A 25,469-nucleotide genomic window follows, 5' to 3' on the forward strand; every position below is an offset into this window, starting at 1 on the left:
AGGCCCGGGGATGGCAATGCAGGCGCCGAATCGCTTTTTTTCATCTGTCTGCGTATCTTTTCCTTCGCCAGCAGCTTCTAGCCTGGAATTCCAGAAGTAGGGCGTGAAACGTGCGGTTTAAGAGCCTCCGCTATAAAATGCACGCCTTTACTTGAGCAGATCGCGGTTTCGTTACGAGTGACAGCTGTTTTCTTAGAGGCGTGTGTCACTATCTGGGAGGCGGAATGGGAGAATTTGGTGAGGCCAATTCCCCACAGCAAACTCGCTGCGGGACTTTAACGATTCAATTTAAGTATTTAAAATAATTTTATTTTTTAAAAAAATTAATTAACATTTTGTCATTTATATTTCATGTTGTCCCTCCTTTTGCATCCTTTCTTTAACGCTTTTATTCCATGGTTTTTTTGATATTATCCTGCAGATAATATCCTGTAACTTACCCTGCAGCGAGTTGTCCTGGGAGAGTTGCCTCTTACACCCATCTGGGGATGAGCTCAGTGAAGTCAGCAAGTATATTGAGTCAATATTTAAAAATAGTTTTTTTAAAAAAAAAAGATTGTTTTATCTTGCCTATTACTTTTTATCAGTAATTCAATGCTGTGACCAATATCCTTCCTCTCCTATTTTCTCCACAACTACAACCCTGTGAGGAGAGTTGAGCTGAGAGCAAGATGCCCAGCTGGCTTTTATGCTGAGGTCGGGCTAGAATACAGTCTCCTGGTTTTTATATTTATTTATTATAGGTAACCTGTGTCCTCTTGGATGTTTGCTTATGTATATGTGTGCGGAGGCAAAGCATTGAATCAAACTGAGACTCAGTCAAGCCCTCTCATAAAACAGAAGTAAATGCTATTGCAATTATTTGGTTTTGGTTGCAAATGTTTTGAAGTCTTAATCGGTCAGCCACGGTGGTTGGGAGAAAAACAAAAGAAGCTAGTCTGGAAGAAAGGCAAGATAGCAGTTTAACAAATGCAGTAAGTGTTGCATAAAATATTATCACCCTATCTGGGCTGCAAATATCTAAATCATTGCAAGGTGACAGGAAACACAGTAATTTATTCTGCCATCTAGTGGTCACTTAATTTTTTAAAATCCAAACTAGACAGCCCATGACCCGTTTAGTCATTTTTCTTTCTTGATGTAAGGTAGGCTTGTATCATTTCCTCCTTTCACCACTCTCAGGAGAGCCAGTGAAGTTGTGTCCTCCATCTCAGCTGTTTCAAGGAACTCCCTGCCACTTGGGATGGAGGGCAGGTGGGTGGAACAAAGAGCGGTGAACCATGGGCAAAACTGCACTCCTGTTCCCCGTTCTGGTTTGTCCCCAAGAGCCCTCTCCCTCCAAGAACGAAACATCAGTGCCTCCCAATCAGCTCTACCTTGCCAGGAGACATCTGAATTATTCTCTTGTTTCTTCCCCAAACCAGCCACTGTTGTTAAGAGATTTCAAATTTCAGCCTCTATTCCAAAACAGCCAATAGCCACTTGCCTGTTGGGTCCTGCCACCAGCTGATTGGGCACAGGGGCCAGAGGGAGGGACAAAAGAGGATGGGGATACACCTCTTTCCATTTTCCTTTGCATCAAGCAACCTATGGGTTTCTGGGGAGTGTAGTCAGAAGCTGCTGAAATGACCACAACTTTAACAAATTTCAATCCATGAGAGCAATGGATCCTGGATTTCGGATGCATTCTGTAAGTTAGCCCTTTTGATCCAAACTTCTATGATGCACTGTTTTGCCCAAATTGAAGATTACAAATTATAAACAGATGAGAGTTTTAGTTGTATACAGATATGTATAAAATCCTAAACTGAACTCAACTGGCAGGGAATGTCACTAATTGTGATTATGCTGCAGGATTGAAAAGATTGCACTCATGTGGCCATAGAAATGCTGGACAACCAAGAACTTCAAGACTAGTTGTAATCGACACTCTTTCAGCACCATTATAATGTTGAATGGTCACTGAACAAATTATCTTTAACCAAGGACTACCTGTAGATAGTAACAGGCATGCCCAGTTGTTTCGTTATCAATACTCAACAGGCAGCGAGGATTATCACCTTGTCATAAATGTTTTGCACAAAAAAATGTCACAGTGGTAGTGGGGCTGAAAGCAAATACATTTATTTGAGCAAATAGAACAAGAAAATCTCAATATATTGCTACAATGTTTTTTTCTTACTGTTTGTAAGCCATCTAAAGTCGTTGTGAGCAGGTAGCTATATAAATGTCCATAAATTAATTTATTAATTACTCAAAATAGGAAGCAACTACTAGAGCCACCATAACATAGTTCTCAGTTTCATATTCAGCTTGAACCCAAGTATCTCTTGCAACATCCCAGACCCATCTGCTGGCAATCTGGGAAAAGGAAAAGAACAAAGTAGCAACAAATTAGCTAGCATACATTTTAAAATTATAATTCAGAATCACATAACAAATCCATTGCAACAATATTGCTGGGACCCTTGAATGAGTATTGTTTGTTCAATTTAACAGAATTATCTACAAATTGCCAAAAATTAAAATCAAACTGCATAAATTGAAGTAATTTCTACAATGTCAGCACATTATATATAACAGTGACATGATGACTAATCAAACCTGATTTAATAAAAATGTAAAAAAAATCTTTTAATTTAAGAGCAAACATGGAAAAAGATAATAGCCCCGCCAAGTTTACAATATGGCAAAATAATTTCAAATTAAGAAAAAAAATCTGAAAGAAAATGCAAAGCGGTAGTCTGCTACAAATAAAAAATTATACTTAAAATGTTTATAAAACATTGGAGAGGTACCAAACTAGTAGAATTCACCAGATCATTTTTTTTAGTGTATCTTCATTAACATAGCCTAAAATATAAAAAAGAATCAAAATAAAATCCAACCCCATAATTAAACAAGAGATATAAAGAAAATTAGATTTAGCATTATACAGAAAGCAAAATTAGCACAAATTCCCTATGCATCAAATTTTTACTCCTGGAAATGGGAATTATATATTGCAGATGGCCATGTATGCAATCTTCACTATAGTAATATATATGGTTATTTTGCAAAAATTAAAACACATACAATTTAGAGCAATTAACCCCAACATTTAAATTTAAAATTGATTCACATTTCCCTGAGTTTTTACTTCAGAGGGAAAAAAATCCATAGGTCTATGTAATTTTGTTATAAAAATAATGCAAAATCTTAAAAAGTATGGGGAATAATTTTTTTTTGAATAAATATTTATATTCATGAGTTGAATTATTGTGCATTAAGACCATATACATACCAAAGTATTAAAAAAAATTCAGAAGAAAATGCAATCAATGCAATGTCTCAATTATCTCCTTATTGTATGGTTAACATTCCCATATCATGCATCTAATGAAGTGTATTGTACTTTATTCATGAAAGTTTATGCTGATAATGTCTTGCTCCCATACTTTATTAAATAATTTGGAAAAAAAATATTCTTCCAAGTGAAAGATCTGTACCATATTTTTTTCTTATTTACTGATCTATTTGTGATTCAGTTGAGTCTTAGCATATTATGTATATTTGATTATGTAATTAAAAATATCACTATTGATAAGTATAATACTTATATTTCTATAAGTTCTACATACCTTTATCTATATACTTTATCTATATCTATATACTTGTAACAATCAACCCAGCTCCTTGACATTTGAATATATAATTTAATTATATAAGAGCATTGTCTCTACTCAATGACATTTACCCATCCGGTTCAGCAAAAAAGGCTTGTTGCAGGTTCCATCCACCAGAGAAACTCATCTGGAGAGATCCAGGAGAAGGGCATTTCCTACCATTGCACCTGCTCTTTGGAACGCCATCTACACACTTACTGAAAGTCAGGCTGGACCCAACCTTGTTGGCTTTCCAGAAAGAACTGGCTTTACCATCTGGCTAGGGGATCAGAGGGTAGTACCTTAACCCATAAAAAGGCTATATTGTTCTTGAATGGTGTGCTGGTGATTCTACTGTATGCCTTTCAATTGTTTTTAATGTTTGTATTGTTGATCTGGCTATTTTATTTTTTTATTTTTCAGTACTGTTTTAATTGTAAGCTGTCCAGAGTTATGAATGTGAGATGGGTGGCTACATAAATTGAATACATATGTACAATACAATAGGTAACTGTTCTTCATAGGTATCCTTCATAGTACCTATCACTGGGCAACTGTTTATAGCTGGCTAATCCTTTCAATCCAGAAACATCTGGTGTAGAGAGGTGCTTCAAAACAAGTACATATTGTTGGCACCTTATTTATTTATTCCATTTGTGTAGAAATGTGAGATGGGTATTAAAAGGGCCAATAAATAAAACCAGAATCCAATAAGAAATACAATACCTTTCTTTAAAACCCAATTAAAACCAAGAAACATAAAAAGCAGGCAAGTGAAAGTTATGGATTAATCAGTGTAGCCATCTAGTATAGGTCAACTGGATCTCCAGGCACAGGTGGCCATGTCTTTGGAGACTTTCAAAGGACCAAGCCAATCTAGCCTCTAGGGCAGGCTGGCAACTATGGTCCCTATGTGGATTTCAACTTCCTGAATTCTGGGAGTTGAAGTCCAAAGATTGTAAAAAGGCCATAGTTGCCTACCCTTGCTCTAGGGAAATGCTGTTCCAAAGGGCAGGCATTAGAGTAGAAAAGTCTCTCCTGCCAGGAGAGGTCATCTCCTACCAGAAGACATTCCTTAACAGATGGGACCTATGTTGTGGCTATACCCTAAAGTTGTAATGGCGAACCTATGGCACGTGTGCCAGAGGTGGCATGCAAAGCCCTCTCTGGGCATGTGCACTGTCGCCAGCTGCTCTTCCAGGTTCTGTTGTGTGAAAACCAGCTGTGTGGCGCACATGCACATGCCGGAACCCGGAAAAGCAGATCTTCCAGGTTCCAGTGCTCCGGCACACACTCCAGTTTCGTCACTCGGTGCCAAAAGGAGTCACTGCCCTAAAGCAACCAAATCACTCTGAAAATACACCATAATTTTATTTGTCTATACAAGCAATAGCACAATACATACTGGATCCCCAGCTTGACAGTAGCCATATTATCTTTTGAAATACGGTTCCTCCTTGTCATCACTCAGGGTCAATTCTACTTGCTGTGAATGTTTTAATACAAGGGCAGTTTCTGCAGTTCATATACTTAATGCATGTGGGGGCATCTCATCAGTTTGGCAATGAATGTAGCTTACATGTGTATGAGGTAGAAGGGTACTTTTTACCATGACCTCCATAACATGCCTTTTCTGTCACACCTGATGGAACACTGAGAAGTAACCAGTAAAGTTGCAACAACTTTAGTCATACTAACCAGGATAAATAAAGTGCTTTGTTTAATCAAGGGAATAGAGTAGATCTGGTTGGTGAAAATATGTGCAAAACAGTGTATTGCATCTTACTGATTTCAACCAAAGCTAATTTTCTGCAGATGAATTTGAACCCAATGAAAAGAAGTTTCAGTTATGACGGCCATTACTTACATGCTTTGTTTGCATTTTTCCATATGCTGACTGTTCTTGAAAATGCTGGCAGGTAAGGCCTTGTGTATGATTTAGCAAGGTAGTTCATTCCACTTTAGTAATCTGAGAGGGTCCCATTTGAAAAGTAATATTCTGCACAACTGCAATAGGGAAATGTGGGCAATTTTCAGAGAACAGAATAGGGTAATTTATGTACTTACATGTATTGACTGACCAGTCTTTTCCACAAGAAATACCTGAACTATATACTTGTAACGATCAAACCCCAGATCCTTGACTCCTGCTAATATATCTTCTGAGATAACTGAACAAGTGGGGGCACCATTGATTCCAATATATTTGAAATCTTGAAGTTTCTGCTATTAAGGATCAAACAAAATTGCCAATAATTGTAATAATACAAATTTTCTATAAATGGGCCATACAGCACTCATTTAACATTTAAAGCTATTCTATGTTTGATACATCCTGTAGGTATATTGTTTTTCAGTAAATATAGTATTCAATAGTTTATAGTATTCAATAGGGTTTGTAACTAAGAGTTTTAAACCAAACCTATATAACAGGACTGTACTCAGTTTGAAGGTTTGCTTCATGGAACTTTAGTTTTAAATAGGCTTTTCACTATCCCACTGATTTTAGAAAAAAAGTCAAACTGCTTTTTCACTGCAGTAGAGCACTATTGCAACTTATTAAAAATAAACCCATTTTAGGAACCTTTTTATTTGACAAGTTAAATATAACTTCATAGGAGGTTAGAATATATTTGTGCTTATTATTATTTTAGTTTTAGACCACTTTAATTTTAAAAGATTATATTCTCCAAGGAATTCTGGGAACTAATTTGTGAGAAATGTTCAGAATTCAATTGCAAGATTTTCGGTTTGTCCGTAGAGTCTTACAGCATGGGCATGGAATTGTAAGACTTGTTACCAAACGTTAACAGCTAAATTATGTCAGGTGATAACAGTGGCTAATCCTTTCAACCTGGAAATGCCTTAAAAGGTCTTCTGGCACAAATGGGACTGAGGATAATGAGGATAATGAATAGGCTCCATTTACAGGTAGTCCTCTATTCACAACAGTTCATTTAGTGACCAGTCAAAGTTACAACACATTGAAAAAAGTGACAAGACTATTTTTCAAATGACTTTTTTAGCATCCCCATGGTCATATGATCAAAATTCAGATGCTTGGCAACTAGTTCATATTTATGATGGTTGTAGTGTCTTGGGTTTACGTAATCAGCTTTTGTGACCAAAGTCTGACAAGCAAAGTCAATGGAGAAGCCAGATTCACTTAACAACCAAGTTACCAACCTAACAAAAGCAATTACCGGTATTCACTTAAAAGCTGTGGCAAGAAGACATATAAAATGGGGGGAAACTCACTTAACAGATGTTTCACTTAGCAACATAAATTTTGGGCTCAATTGTAGTCATAACTCAAGGACTACCTGTACTTTAATAGGTTTGTAGGTTATTTACCATAAACCACATTTTAACAAAAATTAAATTAACAATTGTTAATTTAACAAAAGTGTTAAATAATATAACTTATGGTTTAGAACCTAATTCTTATTAGAAAATACTATACCTTTAGAATATCTTCAGTTTTCTTCCTTACTATATGAGACTCACATTTTCTATAAGGTTCCATCCTGTAAGTGTTAGCGTATTTCGGTCTTGCAAAGCTAGTCTTGAATACCAAGAGCTCATTTTTTGTGAAATCTGTGATGGATTCATCATCGGGTTCCATACCTGATATGTCATAGCTTGAACCTCTGTGTTTTCCTGACTGTGAAGCCTAAACCCCCCCCAATACATAAAGACATCTTTATTTCACTCTCAAAATTAAAATGATGAAACATAAACATAGTAAGAGGGGGTTAGCTTATTTTTTCATCCACTTTTTTCATATACAATTCAAGGTGGTTAAAATACCAGTACTTCTTCCTTTTCCCCACAACAACAACCCTGTGAGGTTGGTTGGACTAAGAGAGTGACTGGTCCAAAGTCACCTAGCCAATTTTTCATGTCCAAGGCAGGACTAAAATTCACAGTATCCTGTTTGTAAGATAACATTACTATCCCATGTTCTGATTTGCAGCCATATAAATTTGTTCTCCATTGTATATATTCCATTTTGCTTAACATGGAACCCCAGAGTTATAGTTTTATGAGGGAAAACAAAATTACTTTATTTTCTACACATTATTCTTTCATCAAAACTTCCATTTGGAACATAAACATTGCCTTTAAACCATATTGATGTCCTCTTGATTTTGGCAGTTGCTTTTCTGAACAAATTTCAGTTAGCACTTTATATAATCCCCAAAGATTTGGACAAACATTGCCTTTCCCAAAAACAAAGATATTCAACAGTATTCACAGTAGAAATCATTTTGTCTTTATTTTTGATACATCAAAAGTAGCAATCCTATGAATACTTTCCTAGTGTCTTATCAATACATTTTATATACTCATTTAAACCAGTGTTTTTCAAACTTTAAGATGCTTAATATCTTTAACACATCTTAAAATTGTCATTTTAAAAAAAAATATTTAAACAAAAGACAAATATAATCCTGGTAAATGACTGTATGTCTCTTATCTGCTCAACTTGCAGTGGTTCATTATAATTTATAAAGTAGAACAATATGCTTGACCAAAGATGCAGATAGGGTTGCTAATGGTTCTCCAAGGGAAAGCCAAATATGAGTTTCTATTATGTGATTCATGCATAGGGTACTTGGAAGAATTTGTGAAACAGAAACATTCCAATTTGAATTTTGATAGTGTGTTAGGTAATAAAGAGAAGCAAAGATAATACACGTATAGAGAAGCTAGAATGGCATACATTTAAATTATAGAATTCTTTATTGAAAAGTGATCGGAAAACACAAGGAATTTATCTTTGGTGCATATGCTCTCCGTGTACATAAAGACAAAGATGCATTCGTCAATAATCATAAGGTTATTTAATGATAGTCATAGAGTACAAATAAGCAATCAGGAAACAATATCACTATAAATCATAAGGATACAAGCAACAAAGTTACAGTCATACAGTCATAAGTGGGAGGAGATGGGTGATAGGAACGATGAGAAGACTAATAGTAATAGTAATGTAGCCTTAGTGAATAGTTTGACAGTGGTGAGGGAATTATTTGTTTAGCAGAGTGATGGCATCAGGAGTGATGGGAGGAGGGGAACTGTTCTTGTGTCTAGTTGTCTTGGTGTGCAGTGCTCTATAGCGTCGTTTTGAGGGTAGGAGTTGAAATAATTTATGTCCAGGATATAGGGGATCAGTAGATATTTTCACGGCCCTCTTTTTGACTCTTGCATTGTACAGGTCCTCAATGGAAGACAGGTTGGCAGTAATAGTTTTTTCTGCAGTTCTTTCATTACAAGCAATAAAATGTACTTCTTTACAGAACATAATCAGAATATAGTAGAAACCAAAATTAACCCTCCTGAACAGGGTTTCCTTAGATCTGCAACATACTTGACATAAAGCAATATTTCTCAACCTTGGAAAGAGGTATGGACTTCAACTCTACAGCATGCTGGCTAAGGGAATTGTGGGTGTTGAAGTCCCACACGTCTTAAAGGTGCCAAGGTTGAGAAAAACTGGTAAGACAACTTTAGTGTTGTTAACAGCAAGCGCTTCTCGTGTAGCTTAACACAACTTTGGACCGAGACCATATTTACACAGCGTTTTAACTGAGAAAAAAAATTAGGTTCTGGTTTCCAAAACGCACCACCTCAGCAAAACGGGCGCAAAAAGTTTCCCGCCGTTCGGCCCCGCCCACTCGGTGGAAAGCCTCGCCCGCCCCAATGTAGCTCCGCGCACGCGCAGATGGAGCCGCTCCGCCTCGTCTTACCCGAGCGAGCTGATCTCTGTCTAAACCGCTGTGTTTTCTTCCCCATGCCTGCCCAGGGTGGGAAGGAGTGACGGCCAGCTTTTTTTTGGCTTTATCCATTGGGAACGCCTCCCTTTAGGCAACTGCTTGGGGCGGACGTTGATTCACCGACGCAGCAACCGTCCACACCAACGGACCCGTTAAGAGTAGCCTTTCAGAGGCGCGAGGCTGCTCTCTACCCGTGACGTCAGTAAGCGCGAGCTAAGCAACCTAAGAACCAGAACCGAGCAGAGGTAAATGCGGCGGATCAGTCCTCACGCTATCTGGTCGGTCGCCTAAGAGGAGTTGGAGGATTCTGGGAATTGTAGTTCAATGATTGCGGCTCTAGGAGCTAGAGCCCCTCATATCGGTTCAGCCCGACTTCTTGTTGCCTGGCTTGCTAAACGCCAGGTTAAGCAGTTTAAGGCAAGGTTCCTAAAATTTTTGCCATCATACTTGTTGTAATCTTCATGTACATACCTCTCCTAAAAATACAAACACCAAAATGAGCACAGGAGAACAATGAAGCTGCAGGAAAGGTGGATTTATTAAAAATGTAATTAAAAGGTTCTTCAGAGGTCCTCTGGACTCTGCTCCCCACCAAGGGAGGCACACCTCACCGTTTGGGGAACTAGGCTTAGGGTAGAGGTTGCCAGCGTTTCGGATTTCAGGGACCACTAAATTCATAATTTTAAATCCCACAGAGCATTAATATGAATTTTTTAAAAAAAGATAAATAGTATTTAGTGCAATATAAATACTTTTTCTGTGGACCACCAAAATTTTCTTGTGGACCACCAATGGTCCGCAGACCACCGTTTGGTAACCACTGGTTTAGGGGATTTGTGTTGGGAAAGAGTTTGGAAGACACTCCCTAGAGACATAATGAGTATATATCTTCTTTGCAACTTCCTACCCATGTGTTTGCTGCTGTTAAAGCTCCAGTCCAAAGGAGAGAAAAGGAGCACAAATCATGATTGTCATGAAAACTAAATGTTATTTCACAGCAATGGTAGAAAGTTCTAATTTTGCTGGCAACACTTGTGAGTTGTGACTTTTCACAAGTTACAGATAGTCCTTGACCTACAACCATTGGTTTAGTGAGCATTCAAAGTTACAACAGCACTGAAAAAAATGAATTATCATCAGTTCTCCTACTTAGGACTATAGCAGTATTTCCATGGTCATGTGATCAAAATTTGAATGTTTGGCAACTTGCATGGATTTATGACGGTTGCAGTGTCCTGGGGTCATTTTGTGACCTGTCAGGCAAGGTCAATGGGGAAGTAGATTCACTTAACCATGTTTCCAATTTAACAATTGCAGTGATTCACTTAACAACTGTGGCAAGAAAGATTACAAAATGGGACAAAATTAACTTAGCAATTAGCTTGCTTAGCAGTGATGTAGATGATGTGGTACCTTGCTCAATAATAGTAACTTGAGAGGGATCTTGGAATCCTAGTGGACAACCATTTAAATATGAGCCAGCGGTATGCAGCAACTGCCGAAAAAGCCAACCCAGTTCTAGGCTACATAAACAGAAGGAAAGAATCAAGATCACGTGAAGTGTTAATACCACTTTATAATGCCTTGGTAAGGCCACACTTGGAATACTGCATTCAGTTTTGGTCGCCATGATGTAGAAAAGATGTGGAGACTCTAGAAAGAGTGCAGAGAAGAGCAACAAAGATGATTAGGGGATTGGAGGCTAAAACATATGAAGAACGGTTGCAGGAACTGGGTATGTCTAGTTTAATGAAAAGAAGGACTAGGGGAGACATGATAGCAGTGTTCCAATATCTCAGGGGTTGCCACAAAGAAGAGGGAGTCAAACTATTCTGCAAGGCACCTGAGGGTAGAACAATAAGCAATGGGTGGAAACTAATCAAGGAGAGAAGCAACTTAGAACTGAGGAAAAATTTCCTGACAGTTAGAACAATTAATCAGTGGAACAACTTGCTTCCAGAAGTTGTGAACGCTCCAACACTGTCTAAGAAGATGTTAGATAACCATTTATCTGAAATGGTATAGGGTTTCCTGTCTAGGCAGGAGGTTGGACTAGAAGACCTCACGGTCCCTTCCAACTCTGTTATTCTATTCTATTCAATGGAAATGGTGGGCTCAATTGTGGTTGTAAGTGAAGGACTACCTGTATATGCTTTCACCGGATCAGCTAGACAGAAATGCATCTTAAATGCAGAGGTTCTGTGACTACCTGGCATAATTAGTATTAATATAGAACTATTTGCTTAATTGTGACCCTCATTTTGTTGCACTGTATTGTTCTGTGTTTACAAAGTAATTGCACTGTGGGTTGGTGCAATTGGGGGGGGGGGGGAGATTAGGATATGATGTCTGTTAGTGTAACCACTCTGGGCCGTAAAGCTATCAATGACTACTAAAAGGCAGCAATAACAGGGTTTTTTTTTTTGTTTCTCCTACTCAAAAGCCATCTTTACCTAATGTGAATGAAGAAAAAAAAACCTCTTCTGTTTATCCAGAGGAATTAGAAGCATCATCCTCAGTCAATGAGAGGAACGCATTTATGCAATTCTGTCACAGCTTCATTACAAGTGGTGACTGTTTTCTCCCACATGTATTTATTACAACCATAGTGAAGTCAGCAAACATTAATATGTTGGGGCCCATAATTGGTGAAATGAATTGGGCATGGATGAACTGTGGCTTCCCAGATTGAACCGGAGGGTTCCCCAGAGACTCTCTGGTTAAGTCTACCTTTAGTTGGTGAAGTGTTCCAGATCTAGATAAAAAGTGAGGCTGCAAGAGTTCCCTTATTTTATATTACCATTTGCCTTTTTATTGCATTTCAGATGTTCTTAGCTGATCCACCATCTACCTGCCTTTCCCCTACAGTGCATTATATGATTTGCGAAGCTGGATTTGAGAGGAAAACAAACTGTGCTCTCAGTAGTTTTATATGCGACAATGGTGAAATAAATTGGGAATTTATCACAAAACATGTACAATATGAAGAGCAAGGTCTTTATTGCTTTTAAATGTGTATTGCTATACTTGTGTTTCTGAATTTGCATATACAGTGGAGATCTTGTTTGGGGGGATCTTTTTATTAAAAACAATAGAATTAGAATTCCTGATTTTAGTTACTTAGCCTCAATGACCAAATCACTATTTAAGATTTTCTACAAAAAAGGAAACTTCTTAATGAGTTTAAGCAGGGAACCCTTTCAGGAGAAAATATTTTTGAAGTTTTTTATATTTAGCAGTATTTGACAGTATTCTTGAACCTGGTTATTTTGTTTTTTAGACTCAATATTGGATTATATCAACAGTATGAGATCTTTAGGTCCTTTATGTGAATCTATTCACTTGCTTTTGAAATCACTTACAGTGGAGCAATTTGAAAACCAGTTTGTGATATGGCTTCAATGGACAAACTGCCCAGAGGTAGGAAAATGTTGGATTGGATCCCCATCCCAAATTTATGGGTTGATGGATGAATGGATGGATACACACATATGTACACACACATTTCTTTAGTGTATGGCAGTGGTCCTCAACCCCCGGTCCATAGATCGGCATCAGTCTGCAGTGGTGATGGCGAACCTATGGCACACGTGCCACAGGTGGCACGCGGAGCCATTTGCATTGCCCTGTCAGCTGGCCAGCAGGCGTGCTCTGAAGCCTCTGGAGTGCAAAAAACCAGCCCTACGGGCAAACCGAAAGTTCAAGAATGAACTTCCCATTTGCTCGTAGGACCGTTTTTCATCCTCCTTGAAGGCTCCGGAGGACAAAATCAGCCTTCCCTGAAGGCTCCGGAGGGCAAAAAACGGTCCTACGAGCAAACCGGAAGTCATCATCCCCGAACTTCCAGGTTCCCAATAGGTCTGTTTTTCGCCCTCCGGAGGCTTCAGGAAAGTTCCTGAAGTCTCCGGGGGAGGGGGGGTGCTTTCGCCCTCCCCAGGCTCCAAGAAAGCCTCTGGAGCCTGGGGAGGGCAAAAACACTGCGCCAAAAGCGGGAGGGGCGCTGGTCGTGCACGTATGTGCGGGCGGTCGTGCACATAGCATGGGTGTGGCACACCCATGCATGACCCTCCTGCGCTCCCCCCCCCCGCTTTTGGCACGGGAGCCAAAAAAAGTTAGCCATCCCAGGTCTGCGGCATGCAAGAAACCGTGCCGCACAAACAGGCAAAGCCTCATCCATGAGATGCACGTAGCACATGAAACCACACACCCTCCAGCCTCGGAAAATTGTTCCCTGGCTTTCTAAAATACTAGTGAGCCTAGCCCTAGGATATTTGTTCTGATGATGTATAGTTCTATGGGTTTTCCACAGAAGAATTGTGTTCTGATGCAGAGATGATTACCCCAGATTTAGAGCTGTGATAAAATTGTTCATCCAAATGGAAATCAATTAGAAAAAAGGAAGTCAGCAAATCATGCAGACCTTCTCCCCCATGTATATAAAGCAAATCTAGAGCAATTTATTTTTGCAGCTACCTTGTGGGTTGTGTAAGTTAGCCAACAGGATTCGGTGGATGATTGTATTTATTTTGATAACTTTTTGGCCATTTCCAATTCTGTGGCAGAAATATATAAATGCTAAATTACCTGGGCAGCAGACATTTTTTATGATTTGATGTCGTAAGTGATTATAAGCAAAGTGAAAGACATGTACTGTCCATCTGGAGAAAAAGACAAGAATTAATTTGGTAATAGACCAAGTAATAACCATAGTCTTGTCTTCTTTAACATTTCCAAAAAGAAGTTCAACATTTTAAATTTGCAGTTTTGTGATTTTTCACATTTAAGTACTTATTAAAGAAAAGTAAAGATAATCCTTTTTATAATTGTGAAGCAGTGATTTGAAAAACCTTAATTGTTCTAATTGAGTTGTGTATGTACTCTTACTAAGCTCTATTTCTTCCTAATATAAATGCACTAATAAAAATCACATGGTTACACTTCATTTTTCCACCTTGTATAAACTACAGATATTTCTGGAAATGATTGATACCATAAAGAATCCACATGGTGCAGCAGTTGCACTCAGTTTAATGAAGCTTACATCATGTTTGGAAAGAGCCTTGGGTGATGTAAGTACTAAAATCTTGGAATATGTCAAGCCTGTGATCAATGAGATTCTTTAATCAGCGTTTCACTTCCCTGTTTACTAATTAAAAGGTCACAGATTCAGTATAATTACCAGCTGGTTCCTCTGCCCAAGCACTGAGAGTGGATGGTTTTCTACGTGTCTGCTGATAGAATGGACTTGAGAAAAAGGCCGATTACTTGCGTTAGAGAAACCTCTCTTGGAGTCATAAATCTTGCAATATTAATATTTTGACCCAAAGCACTTTATTCTGTATGACTAATGCAACATTCACGTATAAATACTCCTACAATACATTTATGGAAAAGCTAAACAAAGTCAGCCAGGTTTTGATCAATAACAGTTCAAAGACATATTTACTTAACAGCCTATGCATTAATCTCATTGGGGCTTATCCCATGTTAGGTGTGTCTTACATTACAGTGCAAAATCATTACAGTATCTTTCTGGAAGCTTTAGGCCAAGAAGCAGGGAAGTCAAAAAGGAGCAATCTTTTAATTGCACCTCATTACTGGATATCTACAACTAACTTAGCTATCATTTTTGTATTTGTCAAATTTTGTTTTTGTGGCAGTTTTTAGCTGGAGCATTTTTAATATAAATAATGACAATGAAGAATTCATTTTAGTCTTCTGGCGTATGACAAACCTGATGTCCTATAATAATAACTGAATGAGTTTTCTGCAGTCCTTCAGTTCACGTGCATTTGGACGTAAAGGCAGCAAGACAGTCATAGCATTCACAAAACATTTTTTTCCATTTAACTAGCCAGTTATCCCTTGCATCAGGGTGGAGTCCGGGTGACCGAACGGTGCTTGAGCGTTTAGAATTCATAAGACAATAAACCAAGTGAATTCACAATGAAAGATTGTTGGACAACTTCCCCAATTGCTTCAAATTATTTCAGCCAAAAGAGTTATTAATAGTACCACTTAGCTTATATCCATGTTTGTGAGCTCCTGATTTGAGCCTATCTTTGAATGTGTCCTCTTTCAAAAATCCAAACAGCCACACTTTGTAATGCTTTGATGATCCAAGAACTGATATGAAGTTGCTTCATACTTCTTTGCTTGGATGAGATAATTAAAGTTTCAATGTCACTACGTTTCTCTGTTGCTTTGTTTCAAATTACTCTTTTAAACATAAAAGAGGAATTGGATATGATGCTTTTAACAAATACATTGACTAGGAAGGGCAAATATTCAGAGTGAAATATATTGTATTCCAGGTATTCTTACTAATTGGGAAAGATTGTCCTTTTCTTCTAAGAGATTTGCTCGCATCTCAGGAACTTGTTTCTATCTTTGGGCAACCAGTGGTGAGTGTTAGATTTTTAATTTCAAATTAAAAATGTTTAAATATTAAGTATATTTACATTTATTTAAATTTGCACTTTAATTTTTACCCAATGGCTTACTTTGAACAATATTAATATAACAGGGCTGTTAGTAAATATTGAATAAGAACGTGGTAGGGGATATTTAAACAAAGATTGGAAGTTGCTATCCAGTGAGTCAGGTTTTATAGAGAAGTTTTACAGGATAGGAAATTTGTATGGTTCGTTTGTTTATGGAACAGTATATGAATAATATATTGTTTTGCACTATTTACTTTTTGTTCAAATTAGATGGATGTTCTGAAGGTGTTCATTGGGTCTCCAGATAGTCTAAATCTTCGTAATATTTTGTGGCATGGATTTGTGTCAGCTGAAGAGATTCCTGTCAAGTAAGTAAAATTAATTGTGATTCTTTTGTTCCAGTTGCAACAGAGTTAGAAACATAATTGAACAATAATTGAAGGAAGATATATTCATTTAGAAAGGGATAGGCTATTCACATCTAAATGACATGCCACTAATTAACTTTGAATGATTGTAATTTATATTTTTATGAGTACTTTCTTTTGTTTCAAGATATTTGAATATTTATTTGAATTTTATTCTTTGGGGAAGAATGTTTCTACTGCATTCTATATCTTATTTTCCATAGATATTTCTCCATGCTACTTTTTTTAACAGCCGGATTGGGGCAACTGCTTAATAATTACTGCCTTCAGGCCCACTCTGCTTTAATTCATCGACCCTATGTGTCTTTCACTCACTTGAAAGAGCTACATATATTTCCAGGTATTTGTTTTAATGGTTTACTTTTGAAGATGATACACAGCTACCATTTTGAAATATATATGTGTATTTATTGAAGTTATTTAAGTTTCACTTTTAGCTAGGCTTAGAAATTGGAACCTTTATGCAAATATAGTTTCCTGAAGTTAACGCTTATGTTCTAGATACAAAAGACATTAAAAAGTGCATTCATTTATTTAGTTCTGGTGAGTATGTGCATATAGACATCATCTATGGCCAATTCTATACATTCTTCAGATGAGGAATGGGTTTGTCTGACAGGAAAATAGCCAGTCATCTTACCAAATCTGCTTCCAAATGGGGACTGAAGAGTTGTCAAATGTTTTCTCGTGTAGATCAGGCCAGTTGAAAATTACTGGAGAATACTAAATTGAGAAGAAAAGCTATACCACCTGTTGTGTCTGTGCATTTGAAAATAAATGACTGATATATAGGTACTCCTCAACTAGAAACAGCTTGTTTGGTGACCGTTTCAAGTTACAATAATGCTGAAAAAAGTTACTTATGACCGCTGCAGCATCCCTATGGTCATGTGATTTACATTTGGATACTTGCCAACTCATTCATATTTATGATGATTGCAGTGTTCTGGGGTCTTGTGATCCTCTTTTGCGACCTTCTGACAAGCAAAGTCAATAGGGAAGCCAGATTCACGTAACTATCGTGTTACTAACTTAACAACTGCAGTGATTTGCTGAACAAATGTGGCAAGAAAAGTCATAAAATGGGGCAAAACTCACTTAACAAATTTCGCAATCAGCAGCATAAATTTTGAGCTCAGTCGTGGCTAGCTGCGTTAGTCAGTTTGGAAGATTTTTAAGTTGGACTGAGCTGTTTTGAATGCAGATACTTAAGAAATAGCCTATACAGGGATTTTCAAATTCAAGAGAGATGTTTTGAATCCATAATTGTTTGAATTACTAAAAATATACAATGTAACATAAAATGCATAAAAGAAGCGGAATAAAACAAGTGATATTTCTGACAAAAGAATGACATTATTGTAGGTTCCCAGACTTTTTAAAGCTACACGTTTATCTAAAAGAGCTAGAAAAATAAAAAACTACAATCTTAGATCAGGCTTTTCCAAACAATGGGTGTGAGAGGCTTAAATGTGTTTGTTTGTTTGTTTAGTTCTCTTGCCTACATCTGTTGTATAAAAAATCATTAAAATACCACTTCATTCATCATACAATTGGTATCTTTATCAGTAACTCATATCTAAATTTTCTTTTTATCCTCCTCCTTTCAGCCCATTTTGCTTTTGAGTCATATGTTTTAGATTGTAAATCTGAAAACATATATTGTCTTATTTCTGTTCAGCCTCTGGGAATATCTTTTGTGAGGAAGAGAGGTAAAATAAGGATAAAATGCTTCAAATATAGAATGCTTTGCAAAATCTTGAAAAATGTAAAAAATCAATAAAGATGCACTAGACTTGGCAGTTAAATCTTACAAGTAGTGGTAGAAGCATTGTTTGAGCATTACTTGAAAATGGTCATAATAGATTTTAATTATCATTTTTCTCCAAAAAAAATTTTTTTATAATGCAACAAAATGTCAATGCAAATTCCTCTCTTCTGTTTTATAGATCTGAATCAAGAACTCTTGTCATTGGCTGAAGAATTAGTAACAAAATCCAATATTGTACTAAAGGCTATGATACCTTTTTGGATTGCTGCAATAACTTCATTCCAGCAGGCACGGTAACAACATTAGTGTATTTTAACCTTTTTTTAAGTAGTTGAAAAGTGGTTTAATGCAATTGGAATGCAGGGCATAATTTATTAGAGGTCATTTACGTATTGCCCATAAGATGTCATTTCTTGCAATCTATGGCCTAAGATTCCATAGGCTCCAGGACCGTGATGGCGAACCTATGGTATGTGTGCCAGAGGTGGCATGCAGAGCCCTCTCTGTGGGCACGTGCGCCATCGCCAGCTGCTCTTCTGGTTTCCAGCGTGTGCATGCGCGCCGGCTAACTGATCTTCGTGCGTGCTGGAGCCCCGGAAACCCAAAAACCATGTGGCTGGCACGTGCATGCTGGCCTTTGAGTTTCTGGGGCTCCAGCATGCACATGCACTCTTGCGTGCACGTGCATTCTGGTTTGGGCACTGGATGCTGAAAAGGTTTGCCATCATTGGTCTAGGACCGAGGTCTTCAAACATAGCTGGCTGGAGAATTCTGGGAGTTATCCACAAGTCTTAAAGTTGCCAGGTTTGAGGACCCCTGGTCTAGGACAACTCGTTCTGACCAATTTGCCCCAGGTGACTTGATGCAGGACAACTTTCTACGGTCAATTCAACGTGGGATAACTTGCCGCGGGACAATTCAATGTGGGATAACTACCTATTTAATGCAACAGGAAGAAGTTTTTATTTCCCCATCCATGCACCTTTTGCTGAATATCAGCAGAGGAGATGAACATGCATCCCCCTAAGTATTGAAAACACTATGAGGTATATTTGAATCAACAAGTAACAAAGGCAATGATAATCAAGCAAGAGGATCAGTGTGATGATGAGAGAGAGCATTTCTCTGAAAATATTCTACATCGAAACAATAGAAATGTTCAATTTTCTAATCTTGCTTATGAAAGTGGGAGGATATTCTCTGTCCATCTGCAAAGGAAGTTCTGATCACAAAATAATGCATCACCAGGAATTAATCCAATATGGGTTGCAGTGTATTGTGAATGTATGCGTGCATGTATGTATTGTTCTTTGGAATGAAAGCCAGCAGACTTCAAGTTGCTTATAAAATTAAGGAAAGAAAAAGTGATTGGATATTAAGAGAGTAGAAGCTATCAAGTCATGACACGGCCTCCTTTAATTAGTTTCTGGTTGGGATAGACGAAGTGATTTCTCAACTTTAACCTCATGCATGGAGCCCAATTAAGTTGGCAGGCGAGTTTCACTCTAGGACTGGTTATTGGACATACATTATAATTGTACATAAAAATGCATTTATTAGGAAAAATGGATAGGGTGTTTTTAACCTACTACTATAGCTCTTTGTTCTAAAACCTCCTTCAGATCACAAATGGTTCTGCTGTAATCCATCCAATTTGATACATGCTACTACTATCTACATTTATAACAGCAGCTTGGAAACATTTAACTTCTAATATTAATAAATATTCAATATTTATTGAATGCTTTTCCTTACCAATATTCCATTAGGCCATATTTTCATTTTCTCTCTCTCTCTCTCTTCGTTTTCAGTCTTCAATCCATCCTCATTAAGTTCAGCCCATTTATCTTCATAATGTGTATATCCCAATCACAAAGAAAGGGTTTGTATCAATATAATAAAAATGTTCCATGGAAAATCGAAACGAAAGGCATAATCATGACTAACACTGTTAATTAGGCAACAAAATGTGGCAATGTCTTTTATATGATATCTTCAGTGTTCATTCATTGGTGTTATTTTCAAAAGAGAACCAAATTAAAAGAGCTGTATAATGGCCCCCAGCTCCCAGGCCAAGTATCATTAATTTTCAGATAATTTGGCTATTTGTTTATATTTTGATCTATGTAAAAACCACCTTCTGCTTCTTTTTTTTTTTTTTTTTTTTTTTTTTGCAGCTTGAATGCTCTGTGATTAGTGTATGTTGGAGATTCGTAGTTATTTTCAGAAGAGATGCCTGTTGGAGCTTTTGTTCAGAGTTGCATACTCATTATATCGTTGTCCCGGGGCAAGTTGGGTGGGGCTTGTCCCACAGGAAGTTGTCCTGAGGCGACTTGGCTGCAGTAAGTTGTCCTGCATTGAGCTGGCCACGTTGTGTTGACCAGGCTGAGAGCCATTAAACCCCTATACTGGGGTGTGTCAGCTGTGGCAAGTTGGCTGGGGCGTATCCTGTGGCGAGTTAGTCATGGCGAATCAGCTGAAACAAGACCATTATATCATTTTCTCGGGATGAATCAGCCACGGTGATTGGGCCAGGACTTGTCTTGAAGAGAGTTGCCCCTCGGTGAATCAGCCACGTCAATTCAGCCATTGCTAGTTGGTCACAGCAAGCTGCCTCATTCTGAATTCCATAAGCTACCGTTGTTTGGTATAAGAATTGCAAGTATCATTCCATACAAACAACTAAAGAAGATGATTCTTTTCCCATAAAATGACCACCAAGTCTGTTGACCCTTAATTTACATTAGGATCTAAGGGCTTCCCCATTGCCTGACCAACTAACAATATGATCCAAGCATAGTAAAATTCCCCATTATCACAGGTTATGGCATCTGAATAGTTAAAACCATTTTTCTGCATAAAGTAAGAACAAAGTATGCTGTAGCTCAGTCTCACAATAATATTTTTTTCAGGTATGCAGATTGTGTCATTTTGCTACTTCCTCAGCTGGAAGGTGGGCTTAGACTACTCTTCACAGCAGTTAATAAATGTCCAAGCAGACTAATGACAGCTGAGGTAATCAATTTTTATCTATTGTTATCCATATGTTTTTTTTTAAACAACAGTGGAATTTGTTGAAAATTATGCACACTATATTTCAGATTAGTCTTATTTTATATTTGAATGCTTTTATGTTGATACCATTGTTTAAACTGCTACGTTGTTTATAGGTCTTTACTCTTTAATCCCCTTTGACAGAGGAATTTATGTAACGTGTTTTTACCCAGTAAAAAGCACTTGAGACATTTTCTCTCATCAATCTATACATGAATGTAATTTGAATCTGTTCAATTATTGTTCCTCTTAACTGCTCAGTGAAGTGTAAAGTACTCATTGCTAAGCCACACTTTAACATTCAGAAATTAATGTTAGAATTGCATGTTTGCACTCTCTTTTCTGAGCTCACTAATTCTAGTGCAATGCTTTATAATGTGCAGAAGAAATAACTGTGAGTTACTATGCATTTACAAACAAATATCTTAAACCATAATTTATAGTACATTATTATACCTCTGCCTCCCTGCAGGGCATTACTATCCTATTTTAACCTACAATTTTTGCTAAAAGCTGAACTTTGGCCAGTCATTCTCTCTCAGTCCTATGAAGCAGGCAATGGCAAGCCACTTCAGAAATCTTACCAAGAAAACTATAAGGACCCGTCCAGGCAGTTGCCAAAAATAAACACCATCTCAAAGGCACAAATAAATAAATAGGTACTTTATGCACCTTGCCTGCATACCTAAAACTGTTTATTATCAACTTTGCTGCTTTCTTCCTGCAAGTTGAGATTTGTATAAAAGCCAGCATCGACAAATAAAAGGGGGACCATAAACTATTTCACATTCATATTGTTCCTTAGGGCACAATTTTGAAAATATTTCAAGGTTTGGTCAATTAGAATACAATCCATTCAAAATGAATCTGGTTGTTTGTTCCAAGATCATAATAAAAAAGGTTTTTTTTTATTTATTATAACCGGTATTCATTCATTATACTTGGGGTAGAATATAGGTGGAGAATCATCACTGCAGATAAGTGCAATCCAAAAAAATAAACAATTTTGGATCCCCCAATAAATAAAAAACTCAGCCAGTATAAAGCCCAAAAATCATAATAAAAATAAAGGAGGCACTTTAAAAACATCCCCACTTTTTTTGAATTGCTGCTACTGCTTCCATGTCTCCAGTAACAGCATAAAAGAAATCTATGTGGGGTGGCATGATTCTCTTTCTTCTCATTCTGTAGTCGTCTTAGAACAGGGGTGTGAAACTCACGGGCCACAGGTCAGATGTGTCACACTCTGGCCATGCCCACCCTAATTTAGCAAGGGGGGGAATTATGATATGTAATGTGATGACAATGTATCATCGCGAGTTTGATGCACCTGGTGCAGTATTTCTACGCAGCTTGGCTCTTACATTATTATTATTATTAGATGTTTATCCCACCTTTATTACTTTTACAAATAACTCAAGGCAGTAAACAAAACTGTTTTTATTACTTAATGTCAGAAAGCTGTATAGAAATGCATGACCACATTCTAGCCTCTATGCAAATATTATTTCCAAATATATATAAAGTATGTTTTATTCTGGAAATGAAATGTTACAAATAGTAATATTTTTATTTCATTATATTCTAGTCATCTTCTCTGTATACCACTTTTGATGAAGTAAGTTCCTTATAAGATTCTTTGAACTATTTGATAAAGGGCTAGTCAATTATTCTTTTAAACTTGGCATGCTAAAATTAGCTAAAATTGCAGTATGGGAAATTCAGTGAAGATCTTTTTTAAAATACATTGTTGGAATTATTAAGCTTTATATTACTACAACAGCCTGTGTGTCACATGAGAAGAAAGGTAGAAAGCAATTCATAAAAGGGGAGAAAAAAAACATCCGATTGCAACAATGTCTCTTCTTTGATAGGCCCAAATTACTATCTTGTTTAACCAACATGCTCTGGCTTACATTTCACCAACAAGGTGATAACATGCCATACGTATATGTGGCATATGTTCCATATGTTGACATATGAATCTTGAAATGTTATAAGCCACATTGTTCTGAGGAGATGCAGAATACAAAGTGAAATATCAACATCTACTTTGTCCCCCTAACCATTTTGTAAGGATGAAACCTGGATGTACTATTTTGCATTGTCAAGTCCTAGTAGAATCTAATACTTGCAAGAAAGATACATCAAAGATGCGAGCAAATGCTGCAATGGCCAGAACATGGTCAATTCTGCCTGATTTTCCTTAAATAAGTTCCCAGAGTTCTGTTACAAGCCCCTGCTCTTATTAAATCAAAACTTGTTTCATTAATTTTTAAATGTATTTCATATCCCCTATTTTTCCTATGTAGATACTAGCAAAACAGTTGAATAATGAAGAAATAAATCAGCTCCCCATAGTCCTTGGTGAATCAGCAATGGTAATATAATTAAGTTTTGGGGTTTTTGTGTTTCAGTTGGGAATGCTGAATGCTTCTAGGATAACAAATTCATGCTCTATATATGTTTTTGACAATAAGCCTAGTTGGCTTTATAGATCTAAAAAGACATTAATATAATTTCAGTGTATAATGCAGTGTTACCTTTGGTCAGTCTTATTTGGAAGACAGGAAGCTACCGTACATAGATTTCTGTATTCATATGCAGCATTCAGGTTTTAAGATTGCGAAAAAAATACATATTATCTTATAAGGCCACCATTTTTTTAAAAAAAGTCCAGTTATAGACATGTGAGAATGCTACACATATATAGAATTTGGCATTCAGTTTCCATTATTAGAGAAGAAAAACGTTTTAAGTAGTTTCTTTCCAGCTATTGCAAAAAATGGCAAATAAGGGTTGCTATTTTAGGTTGGGTTTTGACTTCTCCCAAAGTTTCCTTTGATGCATGATTGTAAACAACCAGAATATTTGCAGTAGATCAAGTGATGATAAGGATAAGGGGGGAAAAATAATCTTATTGGCACATTTTGGCAGGAATTTCTTTGGGATTTTTTGAACCATCAAGAAGGCCCACGTGTTAGAGACCATCTGAGCCATGGAGAAATCAACTTAAATCGTTTCCCAAGAGAAATCGCAAATTCCATGCTTTCGTTTTCTATTACAGTCCTCTGCCGATTTTCACAAGATGACTTGATTTCCATTAAGGTAATGAATATGCCAACTTATATTAAATTTTAAAATACATTAAAATTATGCTGTTGTAGCTTTCAAATCCAAAAGTTTATGTATTTAGAGTATATATTCTCCCTGTTCCATATAGCATAGAATTGTAAATCTCTTTTTATGGAGAAGAGCAACCAGGTGGCCTACCTGTTAGTCCTGTTTTTTAGATGGCCGCTTGTTTGTCACATTCCATGAAAAGTTATTTCTGAAAGGGAAATGTCTATCCTGAATATCATTTAATGTAACATAAAGGAATAAAACTAGAAGGAAATTCAAAACATATGAAGAATGGTTGCAGGAACTGGGTATGTCTAGTTTAATAGAAAGAAGGACTAGGGGAGACATGATAGCAGTGTTCCAATATCTCAGGGGTTGCCACAAAGAAGAGGGAGTCAAACTATTCTCCAAGGCACCTGAGGGTAGAACAAGAAGCAATGGGTGGAAACTAATCAAGGAGAGAAGCAACTTAGAACTGAGGAGAAACTTCCTGACAGTTAGAACAATTAATCAGTGGAACAGAAGTTGCCTCCAGAAGTTGTGAATGCCCCAACACCGGAAGTCATTAAGAAGATGTTGGATAGCCATTTTCTGAAACGGTATAGGGTTTCCTGCCTAGGCAGTGGGTTGGACTAGAAGACGTCCAAGGTCCCTTCCAACTCTACTATTGTACTGTACATTATTTGTCTTTTTTATATGAATTCTTAAAGGGGAAGGCAGCGAGACTACCTTTGTTCCCCTTCCTAGTTTTCTATTATCCTTATTGACTGGCTTATTTATTTTTTTAGAATGTAGAGATGTTCTCAGATCAGGTATGTATATGCATGTAATATTCAATATTCATCACACTCTTCCCTTTCAAGGTAAGCAGTGTTATGCAAAGTTATGAAAAGGAGTATAAAATAATAAGCCAAACATTAAGGCATAATTCTTAGTTTTTCTATATAGGTGTAAGAATTTATAAGGCATAAGAAAAAGAAAAAGAAAAAAAATTACTATATGCATATAACACTGGTGTTCCATTTGAGGATGAACAATGACATGTAACGTGCAGAAAAAGAATACAAAGTAACAAGCAGAAGAAATTTAAAGCAAAAAAATAAGAAAAGCAAACATAGCTAAATAGTGTAAATCAATACTATTCATACACACACACACACACACACACACACACACACACACACCTCTATGCTTGTAAATCATTGCAGCTTCCACCACATCCATTC

At 37.1% G+C, this 25,469-nt stretch overlaps 2 protein-coding genes across 4 annotated transcripts in view; one reads left to right on the forward strand and one right to left on the reverse strand.

Annotated features, from left to right (window-relative positions):
• Positions 1-83: 83 nt before the first annotated feature.
• DYNLT2 (dynein light chain Tctex-type 2) lies at positions 84-9,535 on the reverse strand. The gene is made up of 4 exons (XM_081940963.1): positions 9,398-9,535; positions 7,108-7,317; positions 5,712-5,870; positions 84-2,361 (listed from the first exon to the last, which is right to left on the reverse strand). Exons 1-4 carry the CDS (start codon positions 9,494-9,496, stop codon positions 2,251-2,253), a joined length of 579 nt encoding a protein of 192 aa, XP_081797089.1. The 5' UTR covers positions 9,497-9,535; the 3' UTR covers positions 84-2,250.
• ERMARD (ER membrane associated RNA degradation) overlaps positions 7,835-25,469 on the forward strand; it is a 28,194-nt gene continuing 10,559 nt past the window's right edge. Inside the window, exons 1-13 of one of the 3 annotated variants that reach the window (XM_081940952.1) lie at positions 7,835-9,669; positions 12,250-12,418; positions 12,705-12,844; positions 14,392-14,493; positions 15,739-15,828; positions 16,138-16,235; positions 16,499-16,635; positions 18,245-18,359; positions 20,979-21,081; positions 22,709-22,738; positions 23,433-23,501; positions 24,058-24,228; positions 25,032-25,055. In XM_081940952.1, coding sequence (XP_081797078.1) covers positions 12,250-12,418; positions 12,705-12,844; positions 14,392-14,493; positions 15,739-15,828; positions 16,138-16,235; positions 16,499-16,635; positions 18,245-18,359; positions 20,979-21,081; positions 22,709-22,738; positions 23,433-23,501; positions 24,058-24,228; positions 25,032-25,055 — 1,248 coding nt within the window. In that variant the 5' untranslated portion in view covers positions 7,835-9,669. The remainder of the gene's footprint in view (positions 9,670-12,249; positions 12,419-12,704; positions 12,845-14,391; positions 14,494-15,738; positions 15,829-16,137; positions 16,236-16,498; positions 16,636-18,244; positions 18,360-20,978; positions 21,082-22,708; positions 22,739-23,432; positions 23,502-24,057; positions 24,229-25,031; positions 25,056-25,469) is intronic. The other 2 variants (XM_081940954.1, XM_081940953.1) reach the window with 2 other exon arrangements.

This window comes from Natrix helvetica (genome assembly GCF_964273705.1).
Source record: "Natrix helvetica genome assembly, chromosome: 2".
NCBI classification, from domain to species: Eukaryota; Metazoa; Chordata; class Lepidosauria; order Squamata; family Natricidae; genus Natrix; species Natrix helvetica.

Coding starts and splice junctions, on each gene's coding strand:
- DYNLT2 (XM_081940963.1), bottom strand. CDS start 9,496: ATGGATAAAGCCAAAAAAAAGCTGGCCGTCACTCCTTCCCACCCTGGG. Junction 7,318..9,397: donor ACAGAGATCAGCTCGCTCGG/GTAAGACGAGGC, acceptor GGGGGGGTTTAG/GCTTCACAGTCAGGAAAACA. Junction 2,362..5,711: donor AGACTGGTCAGTCAATACAT/GTAAGTACATAA, acceptor TCCTTTTCCCAG/ATTGCCAGCAGATGGGTCTG.